The sequence below is a fragment of the Crassostrea angulata genome, chromosome 3 (assembly GCF_025612915.1).
Source record: "Crassostrea angulata isolate pt1a10 chromosome 3, ASM2561291v2, whole genome shotgun sequence".
In the NCBI taxonomy this organism is placed as follows: Eukaryota; Metazoa; Mollusca; class Bivalvia; order Ostreida; family Ostreidae; genus Magallana; species Magallana angulata.
This window is the reverse complement of record NC_069113.1, coordinates 17902551-17925796: the sequence shown is the minus strand read 5'-3', so window position 1 is coordinate 17925796 and position 23246 is coordinate 17902551. Positions and strand designations below refer to the sequence as shown.

At 33.4% G+C, this 23246-nt stretch overlaps 1 protein-coding gene and 1 pseudogene across 9 annotated transcripts in view; one reads left to right on the top strand and one right to left on the bottom strand.

The window, feature by feature from the left end:
* Positions 1 to 14020, bottom strand: part of LOC128178566 (ninein-like protein) — a 44794-nt gene extending 30774 nt beyond the window's left edge. For 4 of the 9 annotated variants that reach the window (XM_052845807.1, XM_052845810.1, XM_052845806.1 and 1 more), the window contains exons 1-6: positions 13960 to 14019; positions 12319 to 13391; positions 9529 to 9612; positions 6392 to 6608; positions 1782 to 2058; positions 1375 to 1637 (exon numbers count right to left, since the gene is read on the bottom strand). In XM_052845807.1, coding sequence (XP_052701767.1) covers positions 1375 to 1637; positions 1782 to 2058; positions 6392 to 6583 — 732 coding nt within the window. In that variant the 5' untranslated portion in view covers positions 6584 to 6608; positions 9529 to 9612; positions 12319 to 13391; positions 13960 to 14019. Of the gene's footprint in view, positions 1 to 1374; positions 1638 to 1781; positions 2059 to 3211; positions 3424 to 6391; positions 6609 to 7646; positions 8181 to 9528; positions 9613 to 10622; positions 10654 to 12318; positions 13392 to 13959 lie in introns of those variants that run through there. The other 5 variants (XM_052845801.1, XM_052845802.1, XM_052845803.1 and 2 more) reach the window with 5 other exon arrangements.
* Positions 111 to 21674, top strand: LOC128178569 (uncharacterized; annotated as a pseudogene).
* Positions 21675 to 23246: the final 1572 nt, after the last annotated feature.

Sequence of the window (23246 nt, the reverse complement as noted above, 5' to 3'; positions counted from 1 at the left end):
TCTTTCACTTGAAGTATTGATGTCGTTTGAAACTCGCTCCTCCCAGTATTTCACTTCGTCCAAAGCTGAATTGTCTGAGACTGCCAGAGTTCTGTCCCTTTTATCTACTGGTAAATGTCTAGTCAACAGTATGATACAGATCAGGAAAATTACAACAGGTATAACTCTCCTGATGATGAAACGGGGGGCCACCATGACTATGGCATACATCAAAGCACAGGTCTACAGGTAAATAATTAATCCTTCTTAAGCAGGTCAACCCGGTATTTCACACAGCCATACATTTGTCCTTGACAAGCTTATAAACAAGTGATCTTGTACATGAATTTACATATACATCCTGGTCTACATGTATGTCTCTCTAACTATACTGCAAAACCATTATTCTGGGTAAATTCAATTGTCTACGTCCTCCATGCACTTGTGTATATCCTTTAGACTTGTATATGTACACACATATCCACACTCACCTGAACATTTACAACACAATCAATACGTTTGACATGGCTTTATCAGCATTTAACAGACAAATATATCTTCCATGCTTGTATAAATTCATATTCATTGTCTGAGTTTCTGTTGATCAAGTTAACACACGTCAGTTCTACATGAATGAAGTCCAAACTAAAAATCTATAATCTTTACTTTTATTCACGTTTACACTTGACTCACGCAGTTGTATGTGTTAACAACACACACAGGTAATTCAAAGTGAAAGTAGAGATATTTGTAACTACCCAACTGACTTTGATTGTACCCACATACATCCCAAAACATTACTTGTCATCAGTGCATGTTATTGAAAAATAATTCAAACCACATGTATATATGTAACTATCTAGTGCCATTGGATTACCTGTAATTAATTAGTTTTTTTAAATCTGATTACCAATACATATTGACAGGAGGTTTAAAATACCAGCTCATGTTTTTTTCAATACAATTCTTCAAATAAAAGCTGACTAATTGACTGACAACTGACACCTGACCCCTAGCAGATCACTTGAATATACACACATCATGATCATTTTTCTGAACAGTAGATAATGACCTTTGATATCACTGTACTTGATACTGAATAGAATTATTGCGCAAGAGAGGGTTTTTAAAGAATTTTTGCCTAATCCTTTTGTTATAAACTGCTGATCTATTTATCATTACAGTCAATCAAAATATCTTTGTGAAGATTCTTATGCATAAATGAATTTCTTTCTAAATATTATACATGTATTTATATATAATCTTTACACCTAATTGGTATTGGAAAATGACAAAACCTGAACATATTAAAACTTTGATATTTTCCCCATACTTATGAATGATTTATTGAAACTCTGAACTACACCCCACCATAAGAGAAATATACTATCTTACTATTATCTTTTGGGAGTCTTTCTGCTGTTTCCCCTTCTTTGGAGGTAACGGGGGCCTCTTGCACACTCTGTCAAGTTCAGGGACGACTTTCTCTGCCTGTGTATGATTGGAATGATTCGCACTCTCATTCTCTGTGGTTAATTTCATCAGCTCCTCAAAATCCTTGGACTCGAATGGACGCGATCTTCTGCCGTATTTCTTGTTCCCCATAACAAACTTTGGTGAGAGCTCCTCTTCTTGCAAGTCCAACAAATCAAAAGACGCTGCAAAATTCAATACCAACACTGCTTCTTTAAATCATCTCTCATTCATTTCCATAATTTTCTTTATTGATCTATAAAATACATGCATGAAGCCTGCAGAAGATCAAGAAATTAAATCAGTATATTTCAAAGAGTCTGACATACTCGCAATAAATTCCTGCTCCTTCGTATCTTCTTCTTCATGTTTCTCAAATCCTGGCATTTCCTGTGGATTTTCCTCCGACTCTCTACCCCCTTCTTCCACTAAATCATCGCTCTCTTCCTCTTCCTCTTCTTCATCTGCATCTTCAAACTGGTCTGCATCCATGAATTGTTCATGAACACTGTCAGTGAGGGAAACATCATTCTGCTGTTCTACTCTTTCCACAGCGGACTGACAGAGGATCTTCACAAAATTGTCTTTAAATTGTTCAAAGTCAATCTGAAAATATTAATAGTTCAAATACATTTTATCTTTCAAGAATAAAGTGTGTACAGCAAAATATTCATGTACAGCAAATCTTTTTTGAAATTCAGCAATGAATGAAATAGTTCTATCTCATATGCTTATATAATATTTTAAAGAATTTGGCTTTTAGTTTAGAATCTGTATACATGTATAATCATTGTTCTTATTACCCAATATGATACTGTAAACCAATTTTTATTTGCAGCGACTTTATTTTGCGAATTACCAGGGATACAGCGGTTTACGGCAGCTTATTTTTGCAATCAAAAGGTACTCTAAGACTGTCTGGTAGATAGCATATCAGAGACATTGCGGACTGATTCATGGCAAGAAATATTTGCAAGGACAAGGCTCTCATGAACCTTGCAAAAATTTCTTAGACCACGGGTTGGTTTGCAGTAATCATCAATGATTGGCTCATTGGTAAATCAGAACACCAATTGCATATTGTAAATTCCTTCTTTTACGCGAGTACATGTACTTAATTCCTTGATTCTGCTGTTTCATATCAAATCGTGAGAATATAAAATTGCGATCACAAATTTTTTGTAATAATATCCTATAGTTAAAACCTGTAAAAGCCAGATTTTAAAATCTGCGAGGGTTTCTTCTCGCGATTTTATGTGGAAATTAATACCTAACATTTAATTAGGAATCTACTGTAACAGTATTGTTACCAGGTAGTTTGAAATTCTTGGGTTTAACAATTTATTTTGCACAAACTCCTTGTTGGAATTTCCTTTGATTTCATTACATTATATATACAATCTCTAAATGGGATAAATATATAAAAACTAAGTCTTCAGCAAATCGAACAATGCCCAATCAGAAATTAGAACAAATGCGACAGTATCTACTTTTCAAAACAACTTTTATACTGGAAAGTACATAAGCAACTCTTTAAGAAATCAATATATTTATTAATCAATCTAGGTAATTTAGAACATAAATAAGATTTACACTTTTACTTATCACAACAAATCACTTAAGAGCTACTGTTATATACATATTGCTAACACTGATAAGGTGACCTCAACTCAATAAACATCATTCCAAATTTCATTAACATTTGTTTATCAAAAGTTCTGTAAATTGACCTATATCCAAATTGATGTACAAGGAATACCTCTGAGACATTTAACTCCATTTCATTGACAGGGGTTTGAGGTTTAACAATTTCCTATAATTCTGTTAACCCTTAATATTGCTGGCTTCTGTGAGGAGTGTTAATCTTCATTGACCCCCAGGGTACCACAAAATTAAGCACTCACTGAGTAGGGGAAGTAATCAATTGACTATTAAACCATCATGAAATCAATTAAAAGTGTTGATAAATTTGAAGACCCTATGGTCAATCATTTAATATCAGAAGTGAACCTGTGAATGATAAAGCAATTTTTCATTTAGCTGAGTGTAATTTGATGACATATCTTAATTATATGAAAATGTAGAAGAAGTAGATGGGATTTAAGGAAATGTAAGCAAAATCTGAATTCCAATAGGCACCACCAAGGTCATGGATAATGAAAGTCACAAAGTCAGGATCAACTTTGTATGTCCAGGGAGCAATTAAGCATCTGGAATCAAAACCAATCTGATATGGGTCAATAAATGTCAAATCTAGCAACAAAAGAGATGGAAAGTTGTTTTTTTTTTTTAATTTTGAAGATTATTTTATAAAACGGTATTCCTCGGTAATAAAATTCAGAGAAGCTATCATGATGAAGCACCCCATATTTGGAAGATACAACATTACCAAAAAAATCAAAGCACTGAAAGTACTAAAAGTGCTTAAAACAGGCACTTGAGAATAAACTTTAGAAGAAACACACTTGTGATCTTTGGTATAACATTTGGTGCTTTCAACAAGTTTTGCCTATCACGTTAGTATATACGTCCCTGCTTATGTTATTTAATTGCTTTTAAATGTTTAATGAGCTGCGTTTTATTTAATTTCTTTTGTCCGCAATATTCACATCGAAGATACCTGGTTTTATGGTATGTGTGCTTTCATATATTAGCGACATTTTCACTCCCGGTACAAGTCCCTACAAACACTATAAACATACCTGTCAACTCTCCTGATTTTTTGGGGAGTCTACCGATTTTGAACCCATTCTATCGCTTGTCTACCGTTATATTTTTTACCCCCAATTTCTACCGATTTTTAGGAAATCCGGAATTTTTACCGATTTTGCTTTGAAAAATACCATATTTCCTGTGAAAGAGAAGATGGCAGTTCATTGTTTATCGGTAGATACATGTTTATTGCCGCTGATAACAGGTAATCAACAAGGTGTCAACTGTGCTACCAGTGATTACTGGGATTGTAATTGCTTCCGATTCTCATTAGCAGAGTTTATTAACAGAGACAGGCATGCCAGATGTGGAAATTTTAGAAAATGACAACGGGATACCAGCTAGTGTCAAATTGACACTCTGCAGCAAAATATGACAATATACTAATGAACGGCTTATAAATGGAAATAAGTTTTGGAAATATGACATTCCTTATTATAATCATGTATGAAGTTTTAAAGCATGGAAAATACACCACCAAAGCCAAAAAAGAAAAGATACGTCTTAGTAAATTTGCTCAGTCTATGTGCTGTATCCCAAACAGCAATGCAGATTGTGAGAGGGTGTAACTTCTCCCTTGTGAGAAAAATACAGACAGAACAAAGAGCTTCCATGGACAATCAGACACTATGTAGTCTTCTATGTGCTCAAATAAACTGTAAAGAGGAATGCCATCAAGTGACCCCTTCTAAGGACACTCTAAAACTAACTAAATCAGCAGCTTACAATTACAATAAAGAACATTAAAGTGTAATATTTGTTATTTCTTAGTTTTCAGTATGAACTAAAAGAACGCGCAATGACTTTTTACTATCAAAAAAGGTCGTCGCGCGTTTTCTCCCCCAAGAAATATTTGGAATGTTGACAGGTATGTATAAATAAAACCTTACTTGCTTTATCTGGGTTAGATCTTCATTCCTATTTAATAGCATCAATAATTATGTTCCAATTCTCGCTAGTCTACATGTTTTAAATTTGAATTTATGACGTAAGTGTATATTACCCATTGTTTTATTTGATCAAAATGTAAATATACAAAGGACGACACCCAAGTTGCTTGCTAGATAGCGCAAATGCATCACCGAGTTTTCGCAATGAGATCTTCCAAGGTTTATGGGAAGTGGAGTGGACTAAAAACCCTTGGCTAGCAAAGATGCATAAAAGAGAAGAACACAAAAATTTTGAAAATCAGTTTTTTGTTAATACAATGTGCCAGTACAAAAAATGTATTTTTTCCAAACATCAAATACTTCAATGATTTTTTCCTATTAAAAAGCTATATGTCCCTTAATTTTGAAAAATCAAAAACAAAAATCACTGGAAGCAACTGATAAGTGGATGGTTCATTCTCTGATTTGACAATAATTATGTCCCCTACCTGATCAAACTGCACAATGTCTGTGACAATTATCACCCTACCTGTTCACATTGCACCTTGAAATAATATCTGTTCACACTGCACCTTGTCCGAGATATTTATCAACCCAAATGTTCACACTGTACACTGTCTGAGATATTTATCTACCCTAACTGTTCACACTGCTCACTGTCTGAGATATATATCTACCCTAACTGTTCATACTGCACAGTCAAAACTATGTATCACACTGCCTACAGTGTAAGATATGTATCTACCCCAAATGTTCACACTGCACACTGTCTGAGATATCTATCAACCTTAACTGTTCATACTGCACACTGTCCGAGATATATATCTACCTTTACTGTTCACACTGTACACTGTCTGAAATATGTATCTACCCTAACTGTTCATACTGCACACTGTCTTAGAAATTTATCTACCTTAACTGTTCATACTGTGTCTTGTCTGAGATAATTATCTCCCCTACCTGTTCCCACTGTGCAATGTCTATGACAATTATCTCCCCTACCTGTTCAAACTGTGCAATGTCTATGACAATTATCTCCTCACCTGATCACACTGTGCAATGTCTATGATAATTATGTCCCCTACCTTTTCACACTGTGCAATGTCTATGACTATTATCTCCCCTACCTGTCTACACTGTGCAATGTCTATGACTATTATCTCCCCTACCTGTCTACACTGTGCAATGTCTATGACAAGTATCTCCCCAGCCTGTCTTAACTGTGCACTGTCTATGACAAATTTCTCCCCTACCAGTTCACTCTGTGCAATGTATATGACAATTATTTCCCCTACATGTCTTCACTGTGCATTGTCTGAGATAAATATCTCCCCTACCTGTTCACACTGTGCATTGTCTGTGAGATGGTTAACTATGTCTTCCGCCTGGTCGTCTAGCTGTAACTTGTGACACAGAGCCAGGAGTTCGCTGCGACTGAGGTAGCCCTGGTCATAGATGTCACAGCTATCAAACACGTCCCTCAGCTGAGCGATGTACTGATCCACATCCTCAACATCCTCCACATCCATCTCTCCACTTACTCATCCACCTTGTCTGTTAAAATATGGATCACCGTTTTAGGGCTTTTTTATCCGAAATGCAAGAACAAAAAAAACAATTTATGATACAAGGAAGGTTATTTAGTTTAAAAATCATTAATTTCTGTTTCCTTCCCTATTCTACTTAGTGACACAAAATTGAGGGTTTCTTTGTACTGGTACACAGCTGATATGCTCTCGTTTGACAATAATTTTCATGCATGTGTATAGCTTTCCAACCTTTACCATATCAAAAATTGTGGGGAAATTACATGTCTTTTATGGCAATAGAAAAGGAGCAAATTAAACTGTAAGTGTTTTGAAATTTCAGAGAAAAAAAACCCACTGAATTAACCCACAAATTTTAAACAAAGTTTTCTATGAAATCAGTTTCTCAAGAATGTTATCAATAAAAATGTACCGACAAAGTGACACATATGAATGGTGAATAAGTGAATATTTCCAAGAAGGTTTCTTTGTGAATCCAATAAGAATACACCAAATTTGACCTTCTAATAGATAGGTATTGACATAGACACATGTTATAACAATCAATATAGGCTTTAAAAATCTAAACATGAAATTACATAAAAAATATGACCAAAAACCACAATAATATATCCTCTTTACACTCACAAATATTTGTTTATTTTCATATTTTTCTAATAGATCAGACAGAATATCAGTGAATAAAGAAGAAACTAATTTGCACTAAAAACGAAGAACCAAAGAATACACCGAATAAAAAGCAGTGTCACTAAAATGCAATCAAAGGGAAATAACTCCTATGTGTATATTTCAAAATAGATCATCTCATTTTGGTAATGAGCAATATATAAATTCAATGATGAGATGAACAACATTTTCAATAACTCTATTTTAGAGAATAAAACTTCAAACTGTTTACTTACAAACACAACAGAAACTATCATTGGGAACCTCTCAGAGTCTCCGATAACAGACAGAAAACTTTATGTTCCTCCAGACAGCCCCCCTTTTTATCAATGCAGTAGATAATCTTTTAAACTCTTAACTTCTGTTGATCATGATTTACCTGTATTTACCTATGGTTTACCATGTTCCAACTCCATCTTAGGTCAATAAAACATTCCTTTTTTTTTTAAGAAATAAAATCCATTGAAAGCCAATCCAATAAAGTCATCCAACTTTCACCATACATCTTTTATGCTGGATGCACCTCAAAACTATGTTCAACTTTGATCCGCAACACCTATTTCACCTTGACTGCTTAATTTAGTTTTCAGCTCTAAATCAATCAACAATACCTTGTACCTGTGTTGATATGACAGTTGTACTAGAAGGTATATTTACCAACATATCTTCCACCCCCTGTGATAAAACACACAGCTGCCTTATATTGACCTATGCAACTAATCCTTGGCTACTTGATGATAACAATATCTCAATGATCTTATTTAATCGCTGTTATTATCTCCTCCTCAAACCCATACAAGACAACAAACTTAGACATGTTTTATCATGGAATATTAGGTATTTTTTGAATGTCCAAGTATTTTTTCGAAAATTTTTGGGGAAATTACATTTTCATATTTACGACATTTCAGAATTCTAAATTTCAGACATTTTCCTTAGCAATTATTGATTGACCCAATCCTATTTTTATTAGAAATAAACAAATAAAATCATTTCTAAAATATTTATCATGCATATACATCGAAAATCAAAGCACTAAAATGTTTTTATTGCGATATCAGTTACAAGTATGTACTTATAATTAAAACATTTAAGTATATCTTGAATGTCGATCTCTTTTCTTATGATGATTTTAGTTCAATAGAATAAAAAAAAATCAGCATTTGTGTACCCTATGAAATATTAAAATAATTTAAATCACTTTTTTTGTCATTCACCAAATTAATATTCGTGGCATGTAAACATAAAGGAATAAAAGATGCCAAAATATTTCAGTGTAACTTGTAATCTTTATAATCAAATTGTAATTTTCTCTCTTTGTTATCTTTACTTACATTTCATATTAGACATATGCTACATTTCATGTGAAAAGTATGATTTTTGAATGCAATGCATGAATTAAAACACAGTCGTATTGAAACATTAATCCCCCCACCCCCTCCCCTTTCAAATGGCTCATGAAGAAGGGGGTATGCTGTCATTTTAATTAACCTGCACATGTGCGAATCTAGAGGAGGGTCACGGGGGTCAAGGTCCGGACCATTCCTTCCATTGGAAAATTCAAATTTCTTTAATTACATACTAGTAAAATATCCAAATATATGCCTTAGTTCCCCCTGGAAACTTGAATATCCCTTGGATCTCCCCTGGATAAATTTTCTGGATCCGCGCATGTTGCAATGAACATCAAGAACATCTCAAGTTACATCTCATATAACATTAAACAATTCATGAAATGATTAGGATTTTCTCCGTGTATAACATCCAATTATTTGCATAATTCTTTTCTTAGGATTTGTTTAATACACTATGAATGCAATATTGCATTGGGTGTAAGACAAATGTAAAAACTTGCTCTGACAACATTTTTCAGTTGTTGCACAAAACTAATATAAGAGCTTTTTGTAAAGCAATTGCAAGTGACAAACATACTGGCATACAACTTAAAGATTTAAAAATATGTATCTCAACTAACATTGAAATCTTGGTGCATTAAATTTATAATCTAAGACGAAATTATATTATGTATGCACTAGACAAATGTGCCCTTTTTGTCCAAGAAAGTTATTAGTGTGATTTACAAGAGAACACAAATCATGTTTTACAATACAGAAAGTCTCATCCAAAAACATGCTAAAAGATTCACCTTCAACAAGCAGGTATAAAGTTTAGTTTGTTAATAAAAAAGAACTAATGGCCCTTAATTGTTTTGTTTCTTTTTTTATCTAGCTGTAGTGCATGCACTTTAGCATATACCTTACCTTAACAATAAGTTTCCCTCCATTTCGATCTTTTTTCTATTTCTCTCAAATCAGGATCACTTTACTTGCTTCACATTTTTAGTCCTGAAAAAATAATATTGAAAGAGACCTTCAAGTACTGTACTTAACACACAAAACGTACCTAGAGTTGGAAACAATCAGATTCATATTTCTGAGGACAAGACCTTCACAACCAAAGAGCTATTAAACGGAATACACAACTCTGATCATGTAAAGTTAACATACCTTTGAATTATCAATGTAAAGGCTGTTCTAGACAAGGAGGTATTTTAATGAAGATATGATTGAAATTTGATGACACATAGTGACATGTTCAATTGTTAAATCTAAACAGTGTTGATAACATAACTTCAAGAAACTCTGATCCAGAAACGCGACCCACCTATAAAATCTTACAATGGCAAAAAAGTTGTTTTAAAATTCATAATTAAAAACAGGGGGGAAAAAATCCATTAAAATGTCTTGAATTTTACATACACTCTTCTAAAAAAAAAAATGACGTAATTAAAATCCCCAGTCTTGTTCATTTTAAGGCCGTTGCTTTAAGAGAATGTTGATTTAAATTACGCCCCAAGATCATTTACACTCTATTATCATAAAAGTGATCAGTTTCTGACAATACTAATCCAGACTACCTTAACCTGATGCACATATACTAGAGGCCAATGAGATTAAGTTAATAAATCCCATTTATTTGATCTATGATATGAGTGAGATATGTGTCAATATTATATCATCTCAAAGTCAAATCACACTGAGTTTTTCTCTTCTTTTCTAATGTGTTTACCCTATATGACCTGCACGCTTGACGACTCAGTGCCATTGCATTATTATAAACATCTCAAATTCACGTTCTTCCGTCTAGTTCTTACTACTTTATTTTCTATGTTTGAACAGACATATATGATTCAATTGAAAACATTTTGGATCATTGAATAATTATATAATATCAGTTCTATCAAACTAGATGCAATTCAAACTTTCTATTTAACAACATCAAAATCATTAAAATAAATTTTAAAGACGTGAAAAATATATAAATTAACCAGTGGACATGAAGCAATATTTTTTACCTTGCTTGTCACTCTGAAATCTCTAGCATATTGTGAAATAAGCTGGCAGCATTTGTGAGTGATGGATGGCTAGGTCAATATGCCATGACTGGCAATTTAATATCATTTGTTACCATATTATAGATCTGCCTAATTGAATTGTCTCATGAATACACCTGTTATATAATCAATAAACCATACACCTCAGGCTTCAAATTGCATTAAACAACTGTAATTTGAAAAAAAAAGAGGGGGGGGGGTGAAAGTCAGTGGTCAATAAAATCTACATGTAACTAATAAAAGCATATAGACGTTGACTTATACCCTTGGCAGTAAGAACCCCAGGGCTTATAAATAAGAACTTTCTATTAATTTACTGTAAATGACAAATCCTAAAACATTCAGCATTCGAAGAAGCAGAAAAAAATTAGAATTTTCTTCACCTTAGTTCAACTCCAATTAGTTCACATGCACATAACAGTAATAATATGGAACATTTCACTGTCATTCACAATTCCGAAATCTTCAGCCAGCTATAAATGCATACAGAGGAACTCAACCATGGATGTCACTATATGCAATATTTTCCATTGTTTTTAACAGATTTTATTACAGCAGTTTATTTTGTTGCTAATTCTTACCCAACAGTCTACTAGTGTTTATACAAATATGCATGCACTCAATTAAATCCAGCTTACTCTAACTTAAATGTAGATATGTAATATGGGGTTTTAAAATCTTTGATTAAAAAGTTAAAACTTAATCTAGCTTACCAAATCTTACTGCTACGGCCATCATCTGAATACACATTGTCTACACACAGGAACTAAATCAAACTAATCCTAATCTAGCCCAATCTTAAAGTGCCTGAAATGCCCATGCTTTGAAAATGTTTTATCAACAGTCATTGGTGAAATTTTCAAACCAAAATACATGTACTTTAAACAGTCTAACTACTTGCATCCTGTAAATTATTGAAATGTGTCAAAGAAACTACCAAATCTTATTAGGGTAAAAATATTTAACATCAAAGCCGAAAGTAAAATTTATGACACATACATGTACACTACACATGTAATAAATGTACGATGATTACTTGCATACAAAGCATTTTAATTTCTCATGATCAAAATATGAATATTAAAACACATACAAACCCTGAAAACAATCACAACGTTATACATGTGCTGTATTAGCTAGCCCATTTCAGTCCTTTTTTCTGATTGAATACATACATGTACCATATCTGCATTAACTATAAATATAGATTTGACAATCAGAAAATTTTCTCCAGAAAGAGAATTAATAGAATGCATTAACACTACATTAATACCACCCCAGACACCATTAAAATACTTCTGCTGAAGTGTTTCACACTTTGGCTTCTATGTTCAAGAGTACCAATTACTATTTCAATCATTAATGCCACAATTAAGTTCAAACTTCGCACATATATGTGTATTAAGCCTTACAGGTATATAATTTTATGACTGGTAAGTTAACTGTTAAGTTAAAAATTAAAAGAAATACCTAAAAAGGTTCTTAAAAAACTTACTTATAACATGGTACTAAACTCTTTGGCAAATTTTCGATCTCTCCAAATACGGATATCCACAATTAATCAAACCAAAGAACGAGATGCTCATAAGAGTTTTGCTCATCATAAAATCACTTCTAATAAATCAATTAATTATTACATAAAAAGGACATTATTTACCTAGATTTAATATGTCAGCAAATTTCATTCCAACACAAAAATCTTCAGAGATTAATCGTTACACATCCTGTAGGAGCTTAATACCGTGCCAAGGAATTTCTGTGCATTGAGTATACAAATATCTATATCACAGCTCTTGAGCTAAGAGAAGACTTATAAAGCCACATAAACCCGATAATCACCAATCTATTCTTTGTCTAATATCCAGAATTTTTTTACCTCTTGAAATTACCTACGTGAATTGTCACAATAATCTGTTTTAACTTGAAAATTCAAAGGGATCAATAAGTGAAAATTTATGGTTAAATACCAGTTGACATATTGTTTTAAACCCCCATTTATTTAAATGGCATTTTCGTAAAAGAAATGGAATTTTCAGTTTAAATGACAATTACTGGCGTAAGAGGATACCTAGAGTGCTTATGTTGCATTATCATATTTTGAACTGGCAAACACTGCATGGTTAAGCATTTAACACATTACACAAAAGAATACACATCTAGCTCAGTCTTTGTTTTATCCAATTAGTTTATCTTCACAGATTACAGGACATATTACAATTGTGTGCGTGTGTAAAGTCAACAGGCAATTCACAATGAGGGCATTTAAATACCTTGAACAAACTCTGGTTTGCATTCTTCTCGCATTTATTGATGTAGACTCTAGGTAAAAGTCTACATAAAACAGATAAAACTTTATCTGTTTTACTCAAAAAAAATTTTGAGGGCTTTACTTTCTCTTCAATGTCACAAGTAATTCAATCTTTACATCTTATGTTATATGTACCTTAATGGATTCGGGTAAAAATGTTCTAGTAATGTTTGGCTTATTTTCCGTGGCATCCTAAAAGACCTAACTAACAAGAAAGTCCCTGGATCTGCAAAATTTGTCAACCATTCGCCAACCAGTGACAGCAAAATGCACAAGTTCATTTTGCCGTGCACAGTCTAAAGGATGAAATAGGTCAAGGACATGTCTTCCTGGTCAATCAATGTCCATTTTCTTGTCTTCCTTCAAGCATCATCAATTATTCCTCAACCAAACAACTCTACAATATATGCCAGTGCAGAGATCTGAAATAAAATTAAGGATTAGTATTGCTTTATATATTAATTATATACCCATAAATTTCCCCTTCATGATACTGTCAATTTTACAGAGTGTGATCTGATTTTCCAGATCACCACACTGTGTTTCGTCCGATTCCGTATCACCACTCTCTGAAACTGATGATATAGTACGCATTTATTTAAAAAATGTTTGTATTTTAGCATGTTTTAAATACATTTAATAGACAGCTCAGTAGGTAGGGCACCTGACTAGAAATTCAACAGGCTCAGGTTCGAATCTGGTCTGGTATGTCATTATTTCTCTCATCCTGTTACACAGCTTAAAATAAACTAATTCTGTACAGGTACAAAAATCAGTCCAGGGGCAGAGATAGCATATAATGTGCCATTTAAGTGTTTATTTTAATTAAATTATAGTAGGTTTATTGACTGTTAACTTTTACATGTAGTTCATGAACCCTAAACTGTATTTAACTGTTAACTACTGTAGATTCCTAATAAAATCAGTCAAGGCACTACTTCTGTTAAATTACCCACCCCATTTGTCGACGTACATGTACATGTAACTTACCTGTAGAAATATGTACAGTGTACACTGTATGTGTGTACTTATCTTTTGAAAGTTTCTTTTCATATATTGCCATTGTATAGGCCTAAGGCAACTAAGAAGGCTTAGTGTCATGCCTTTAGCATTTTAGCAGCCGTTTGCCTCCTTCTATTACACTCGCAACTTCTCGGGCCTTTTTCACCTTGCCACAGACCCGAGGTAAGTAAAAGTCCGAGAGGCTCGAGAAGATGCGAATGATGATGGCGGCGAAAACGATTATCAGAAGATATATCATATAGCGATGGGAGTAATGACAGTTTCACGGTGTAGTACCTAAACGGCTGCTATCAGTAAAAAACAGCGTTCGGTGTTTCTATTCGAAAATTGAACGGTTGCTAGTTGAAAAAAGCATGCACGAAAAGAAAGGATGAAGCCACAAAATTGACGAAAAATGTACCCAAACCATGTAAGTGTTTGAATAATCCGTGTGCACGGAACATGTAAGGTATTATTATAATATTTTATAAATGTAGTTTGGAAAATAGTCCTATGAATAACCAGAAATAGAGAAATTTCCTAGGTCGGTGACGAACTAAAAGGCTGTTACAACCAAGTTTCAAGCTGATATTTTCATCTACAAATCATAGTTTGTTTGTTCTATATTATGAAAAAAAGCATTTATCTATTCTGATTCATTAAGTAATACAAAATAAACAAGAAAGTATATTTTGATCGAAATAATTTGACAACAAATGATTTTTTACAGTAACGGTTGCTATTTGAAATACTGATATGTTCGCACCGGCTATAAACTGAATACGATGCACCGGCTACTATATGAAACTTAAATTTCTTTTCCAGCTAGAAAAAGAAAATTAAACTTATGGCTGCACAAGCCTAAAAAATCTAAAACACATCACACAGAATGTGAGACATCAAGTGCTTCAACGATTTCAACTCCACCAAATCGCGTTCAACCATGCAGCGCTAATCTACGAAATGCACCCTTAAAAGCCATGATTCCACGGTAACCTATGACATATTAAGTCTGTCCAAAGTTACTGTTTCTTTCACCTTTGAGCCATATTTTTTTTTTTTTTACAAAATACTCATAAAGAGAATAAGAAAATTTAAAATCAATTAAAAGAAAAATATTGAATATTTGTTTATGGAAGGTATCCCTTTTTTACCGGGAGATTTTTACAGGAATAAAAACAGATTTCTAATGGAGATTTGTAATTGGAAAATCTGATATCGTTTTCCCATTTGGAAGAGTCTCAGAACACCTTAACATGATTTTCTATTGATATCATATGGGTATCAAATTCAAAATTCACTATATATACCGGTATATATATACATCTCAAAAAATTCAAGTTAGAATTTCCAAATTGCAAAGTTAAAATTTTTGTTACTCGCAAAAATTTATGATGTACTACTGTATACAGGGAAATATTCGCCCGTTTTATTTTTTGTCCCTTTCGCCTCTTTTGTCAGCGGGCAAGTACTGCGCAAACATTAACTAACCTCATGTGGAACGATATTATTTTCATGAAATGTAAAAAAATTGATAAAGGATGAAATGTGTACATTTATAGGTAGGTCATACAGGTAAACAGTCTCAACTTCTCGGGCACTGCTAGCTCACATCACGACGGATAGTAAAACATAATGTATTTAAATCAAATTCTATAAAAATAAAAAAAAAAGGGGGGGGGTGTCATGAACGACTATGTAATACATTCCACAGGTGCATGAGGACGGGACCCCCCCCCCCCCACCCACAACAACATTCACCCCACATTCCCCAGTTATTTTTTTCATCATTTATTTTTTTTTAATTATATGTTGATGTATTGTACGCTACACTAAAAATTCAAAATTAACGCGAAACAAGCTATATATAAAAAATATACCAGTGGTATATATTTTTTTATACATAGCTTATTTCGCATTAATTGTGATTTTTTTTTCTAGTGCAGCATACATCAACTTATAATTAAAAAAAAAATTGATGAAAAAATAACTCGGGAATTTGGGGGGGGGGGGGGGGGGTCCCGTCTCCAAGCACTTGTGATACATTTGAAGTTGTTTCGAGCTCTGTTGGAAAGGTCGGAGAGTTGCGAAAGTCGTATTTTTAAACGGTTACTATAGAATAACATATTTCAACTGTATGATTCAATGCATATACATGGATGTTATTTCATTGAGGTTAGAAAGTGCACATTTCAAATAGAAACCGGTGTCGTTGTCTAATAGTAGCCATAACATACGGCTTATCGAGTAAAATCGTCATAGTTTTTATACAAACATAGAAAATGGATAATTCTTGCAATCAAACTATTCTGTGTACAAATATTAAGAAATCAGTCGCTTCAATTTTTAAAAAAAAACTTTGATTTTGGCGCAATCATGTCCAAAAACTTAATTCGACTGCACATGTGACCAAATCAACGACAGTTATTCACGAAGTTTTAAGTCAATTCTTCATCTTGTATGTAGGTAGCTGGATATTTTAGTGTTGAAATGTGTGTTACGTTCCGTAAGGGTTGTCAAGTTTGCAGGATAATTAAAATCTTTGAGAAAATGAGCATTTTGTTCAATCTGAAAAGAAAAATACTTACTGTGTCGGACATCTTTTTCAGCTAGTAACTGTATAATTTTCGAATAGAAACAGCGAACGTCGTTTTTTTACGGATAGCAACCGTTTAGGTACTACACCGTGAGTTTGACCCTTAATTTGTCTTACGAATCGTCGAGTTTTGATGAATCAATCGACGGTACAATTCCTCTAGGCACAAGACCTTATCTCTTCGAGCCTGAAGTCAGCTCCAATGAAGAAACGACTGCATCAAGTCCCCAAAAGTCTGAAATGGATGATATAGAACGGAGAGAAAACAGTGAATGGTAGGGATTGCCTAGACCTGTCAATATCACAGGCACCCTGACGAAATATTTTTTTCTCATAACTCTATCTATTAAAAAGGGGTTTTTTTCTATGACAAAAATAAATAACGGCAGGTGCCTGTGGTCAATATGTTTCTTTTTTCTTTAATACAGTATATTGCATTTAATTTAAAAAAGAAAAGTTTTTGCAAACCTAATTTATACTTCTAAGCTTTTAGTGTTTAAAACTGTTAACAGTGAAAATATTTTTTTTATCTCTAAGGTTGTTCAAATAACATTGAATAGAACGCTACATGAAGAAAAGTAAAGTAAAATTTATTTTGCAAAAGATATTGTTAATTTAATTATACAAAGTAACAACTTTTGGTATTAAAATAGTAAAGACAGTGTACATTCATAACTCATTGATAACTGTTTGTAATATAGCTACATTTATACACATATACATGTAGCGATGAGAGCAACAGTAGTGTGAACCTTACTTCCGATGGCTCCTCGAGTTTTGAAGATTTTGACAGCATGATTCCTCTAGGCTCAAAACCTTATCTCTTTGAGCCTGAAGTCAGTTCCGATGAGGAATCAACTACATCTAAAAAAATCTACCCATGAAATGGATGATAAAGAACGACAAGGAAACAATGATTGGTAAGGCTATATATAGGCCTGTAAGTGCATGGAAACATATTCAATCTGTCAAAATATGTTAAATAATTTCTTTATGTTAAGAGTCTTAATGTAAATACATAGTAATATGTCACCAAAAGTAGGTCTTAACTTAAGACCTAATTTTGGTGACATATTACTATGTATTTACATTTTCAACTGTCTTTTTCTGTGATAACATTACGAATCAATTTTGAACCCTAATGCCCAATAACTTCATAAAACATGAGTGACACAAAATGGGCATGTCTTATAGCATAACCGAAAAACGGTATTGACTGCGCCGCGTAGCAATACATAGCATGTGCTACATAAAAAAAATAGTGTTTTTAAATTGATGTTATTTTAAAGTGTACAAATTGGAAATAATATAAATATACGGTAAGTAATGAGGAATCATTCTTTGAATTTAATGAGGTGATAATTTTGGTCGCAGCATGGACAAATATATCATAAAGCCCTTCGGAAATTATCACATATTATACCCAAAGAATGATTCCTTATTTCTTAAATGAATTTGATAAGTTTTTAGCTCACCTGAGCTGAAAGCTCAAGTGAGCTATTCTGATCACATTTTGTCCGTCGTCCGTCCGTCTGTCCATCTGTCCGTCTGTAAACTTTTTACATTTTGAACTTCTTCTCTAAAACCGCTTATCCAATTTCAACCAAATTTGGCACAAAGCATCCTTATGGGAGGGCGAATATAAATTGCAGAAATAAAAGTTTGATCTGTATTCAAAGCGGAGAAAACCTTGAAACTGTAGAAAAAGGGGGGTGCATTTTTAAAAATCTTCTTCTCAAGAACTACCGAGGCAAATTCAACCTAGTTTAGCATAAATTATCATTATGGGAAGGAAAATATAAATTGCAAAAATTAAGTGGTAATTCTGTTTCAAATCTGAGTTATTATGAAAATAATAATAAAGGAAAGGCGTGTTTCAATCAGTTTAATAGCTTCGGGTTCGGCATCCGGTAAAATGATTCCATACTTCTAAAACGAGGTTCTTTGTTTAAAGCAGCCATGACATTATACGAAAAAGGGTCGATCTGACTATGATGAATTTGCTTGTTGTGCAACAGTTCGCGTATGAAGGGAAATTTTGAAACATACAAAATATATTGGTGCCAATTTTGTGAAGTAAATTGAGGCTAAATATTTCAATGCGTTGACAGTTTTCACACATGATGTTGGTGTTAGCTTGTTCTGGTTTTCGTTTCGGTCTCATTATGCTTTGTAACCTGGAAACTATTGTCTGTATTTCGTGATATTTACGTATCAAATCAAACAGAGACTTCGGTAAATCAAACAGTTAACTGTTTACCTGTGCAAATTAAGCAAAATCGGATGTAGGGGTACTGAAATACAATTCATTCTATCGGTAATTCGGCATTATCTTTTGCGTAATGGTACATGTAGATTAATGCCATAGGTTTTGTTGAGATGCTCGGCATTTTCTCGAGTTTATTCAGTTTAAATAGAGTTTGATATCGTTGACGGAAATATGTAGGTATATACATGTATATATATGATTCATTTCGAAAAAATAAATTGTGTTCTTTATTTGTTATACATGTAGTGCATGTTTCTTGTGTTTAATTGTTTAAATTTCTATTTACTAACCATATTTGAGTGTTAAGCTTCGAATTATAAGCAAGATACAGAGATTTGCTCACAATTCTATGTTTGTACACAGATCTTAAAAACTAAAGCTTAAAAAATTAAAAAATTTAAAGAAAATTTTCAAAGTCTGTTCTTCCAGAGACCAACTTTAACAACTTATTGTATTGTAAACTGAACCTTTTTAGCTCACCTGAGGGTGGGGCCACAATGGGGGGTCGAAGTTTAACAAATGAATATATAGAGTAAATCTTTAAAAATCTTCTCAGAAACTAATCAGCCAGGAAAGCTGAAACTTGTGTGAAAGCATCATCAGGTAATGTATATACAAATTTGTGAAAATCATGATCTCCGGAGGTAGGGTGGGGCCACAATGAAGGATCGAAGTTTTACATAGGAATATATAGAATAAATCTTTAAAAATCTTCTTCTCAGAAACTAATCGGCCAGGAAAGCTGACACCTGTGTGGAAGGATCCTCAGGTAGTGTAGATTCAAAGTTGTGAAAATCATGACCCCCGGGGTACGGTGGGGCCACAATGGGGGATCGAAGTTTAACATAGGAATATATAGAATAAATCTTTAAAAATCTTCTTCTCAGAAACTAATCAGCCAGGAAAGCTGATACTTGTGTGAAAGCATCCTCAGGTAGTGTAGATTCATAGTTGTGAAAATCATGATCCTCAGGGGTAGGGTGGGGCCACAATGGGGGGGTCAAAGTTTAACAAAGGAATATATAGGGTAAATCTTTATAAATCTTCTCAGAAACTAATCAGCCAGATGTTTCTTTATAATTGTTAAGACTTTGGCCCCAGGACAATTCTTTGGCCTCCCGAGAAGGTTCAGAGTTTGATGTACGTTTAAATCTAATATATAAACTATTGTTAAGGATCATTTTGAGAACTGCAATACTCAACATATGATATGACTATAAAATCATCTTGTTAGAAAAGGGACTAATGATTATAAACATAAGAATATCCAGGCGAAAATGGATTTTATTTATACAGGATCTACATGTATTATTGTACATTGTCCAGATAGTTTGTATTATGACTCCATTAAGCTGATTTTATCATACCTATTGTTCCTCAGGTGAGCGATGTGGCCCATGGGCCTCTTGTATTTTTATGGGGAGGTTGTGGCCCTTCTCTAGAACTTTGATGAGCAATAGTAGCAACATACCATCCAATTTTAATTGTAAAGACTACAGAATCCTTGTAACAAAAATTTCTGTACAGGTGCATGTGTGGACACTGCCCACCAATGACAACTGCTAAAGAGTCTGTGTGCTGCCAGGAAATCCCTCAAGTAAAAGCCGTCCTTGCAGAGGACCCAGGGAAGCCTTGTGTAACAGAGCATCAAGGTTTTCATCCAGTGTGCCTTAATCCGACTGTTCTTCGCATTGCTTATTATGCATACAGACAACAATATGAGGAAGATGAAGAAGAGCCCGAAACTAACAGATATTTATAAAAAGTGTAATTTACGATTCTTGAAGTCATTGTATACTTAAGTGTTATAGCTCTTTACATGTTTAATGACCTTTCAGTGTTATTTTGAAGTGTATCATTGTTAATGACAAACTAGGGAGAAATTTTTTTAACATTTTACAAATATAAAAACATTGTCAGTGAGGAGGATAGTCTTGAGAATTAAAGGTTTTTGATTTAGAATTAATTCGGGAGCAAGCTAGTATTTAGATGTTTCAATTACATATGTATATCCATACCACACTTTTTTTGTTTGATTTGGGGTTTATTCCATAAAGGAGGAGCAAAAGGGGGGGGGTTACAAGTACTGCAGAACTGAAAAGTTTAGGTCAAGGTGATAAGATTACGGTTTACAATACCTGCTGTAGGTTGAAAGGTCTGTAATATTTTACAGAAAAGGCCAAGTTTTTGCCTTTTAACAACCAATAGGAGATAACTCTCTCTTACATTGCAAAACTGTCATAAAATACTGTATAGCATGTTTTTACCAGGAGATATAAAAATCTTGAGCTTTTCCTGCTTAAAGGTACTAGTATGCCAATAGTTTCGCAAAAGTTTTGGGGGACTTGGCTACACAAGGCATAAGTACAGTTTACAAAGACTGATTGGAATGTCTTTTGTATCTTTTGTAGGCGCATGCAACAGATGGGGTACAGACAACTTGCTAGATGGTGTTGGTAATGGCTTGGGAAACATGTTCGGGTGTCACTTCCGGCTTGTGCTGTCCACAAGATCCAGATGACATTTCCAGAGGAAAAAGGTCCAGACCTATGATTTCATTTACCGGTAGTCTAATTTTAAGCAGCTGAAGCAGAGCATCTTTTGTCAGAAATAAATGATTGTGTGTACTGGTTATCGAGAGACAGTGTGGCATTTAAGACATGTCGATGCTGCTCATGAGGCTTGTACTTGCAGTGTTAAAGATGTCAGCATTACCAGAAATGGAAATTGAATTCCACCAGCATTTCATTCTTGAGATGACATAACATTTGCTTCAAATTTGCTTGCACTGGTACATACATTGAAGGTACAGTTTTAAATAAAATAGAAGTACATGTAGATATTGATTTTACAAGATTGACTTTTGAGTCAGAGTTTTTTTTAACATAATTATCTTATTATTGATATTTTACTCTAAAGAAAAACACAGATTTTAACTGTCAATTCCACTCCTGTGGCTGCCTAAACTTTAGACAATTTTAGACAATAGACCTGTGAACTTCATTATTTTATATACAAAACAATTCATATTTATATGTCTGAAGCAGAATAAGATTCCAACCTATGTTGATTTATTAAATTATTTGAGTTTTAAATACAAGATAGAGAAATATGCATCTGATCAGTTCAAAAATTTCAGCATAGGAAATTTGAAAAATTCTGGTCACAGTAGGAAGATTTCTTTTGTTTATAATTGTATAACTATATTTATTAATATAGAGAGGTGGAATTTGCTATGAATATTAATAATTCTTTTTTTTTTTCTACCCATTTAATATACAACGTCAGGTTCATTTACTTTTGATTTTTGAATGAGTGTATGAATGAAAGTGGTATGGAAATTAGAGAATGATTAAAATATTTTTTTCAAAGTTAACATCAGTTTACCGGTAATAGAAATTGTGTATGTTTGAATTTAAAAAATGTAAATAAACAAATTTTTAAAGATTTTTTTGCACCAAGGTGGTTATGTGATGTTGTGAAAAATATATGTAACATGCCTGCCACTGGATCCAGAAAATTTTGCTTGGGGCTGTTGGGGGGGTTTTAAGTGATAATTGGAATTAGCACAACACCCCTTAGATCCATGCATGATTCAGGTGCCAGATCTTGAAATGGTCAATAATTCAGAAAAAAAATCACTGTTCTCTCATTATTATTTGATTGGTGGAACAACTCTGGATATGTGTAAAAATATTGAAATCATCTCTAGATGAATTTATGGGGCAACAAATATCTCCAATCCCAATCCTTTAAATAAACATAATGTTAGTTTGGAATTCATGCATTTTACTAAGATACCGGTATACAATGCAAATTTTTTAGACATAATGAAAAATTTACGGATGAAGTGGTGATATGTGTAAAACTTTTGATCAGTGCAACAGCAACTTCTTGGTTTCCTATATCAGTGATCCTTATACTAATTAATAAGAGTTATTTAACATTTTTGAGGATTGGAAATAAACATTCTACTGTATTAGAAGCCAGCACGTAGCATCGAAGAAAACATCCCCCCCCATCCCCCCCCCCCCCCCCCGGCCACTTTTTCTCGCAGAAGACATTTTTCTTAAATTTTTTAAATTTACACATAAAAAATTGACTTTTTGGAGAACATGTAATTAAAGGAAGTGTAACTGAAGAAAATAAACGGTGAAAATGAAGCAAAGGGAATAGTAGATTTCCATATTAGTTCACCTTTTTAAATTTAAATTTCAGAAAAATGTTAGCTGCGAGAAAAAAGGGGGGGGGGGGGCAGGCACCCCCTTTCTCCCAATGCTATTTGCCTGTACCTCTTATTTGTAGTTATGATATATGATATTTTTAAAGCTATCACTTTTAATGAGTGAAGAAAATATATTTTAGCTTTAAATTTTTCTTTATTTTTATACAGAGCGTTAATTTCTTCTT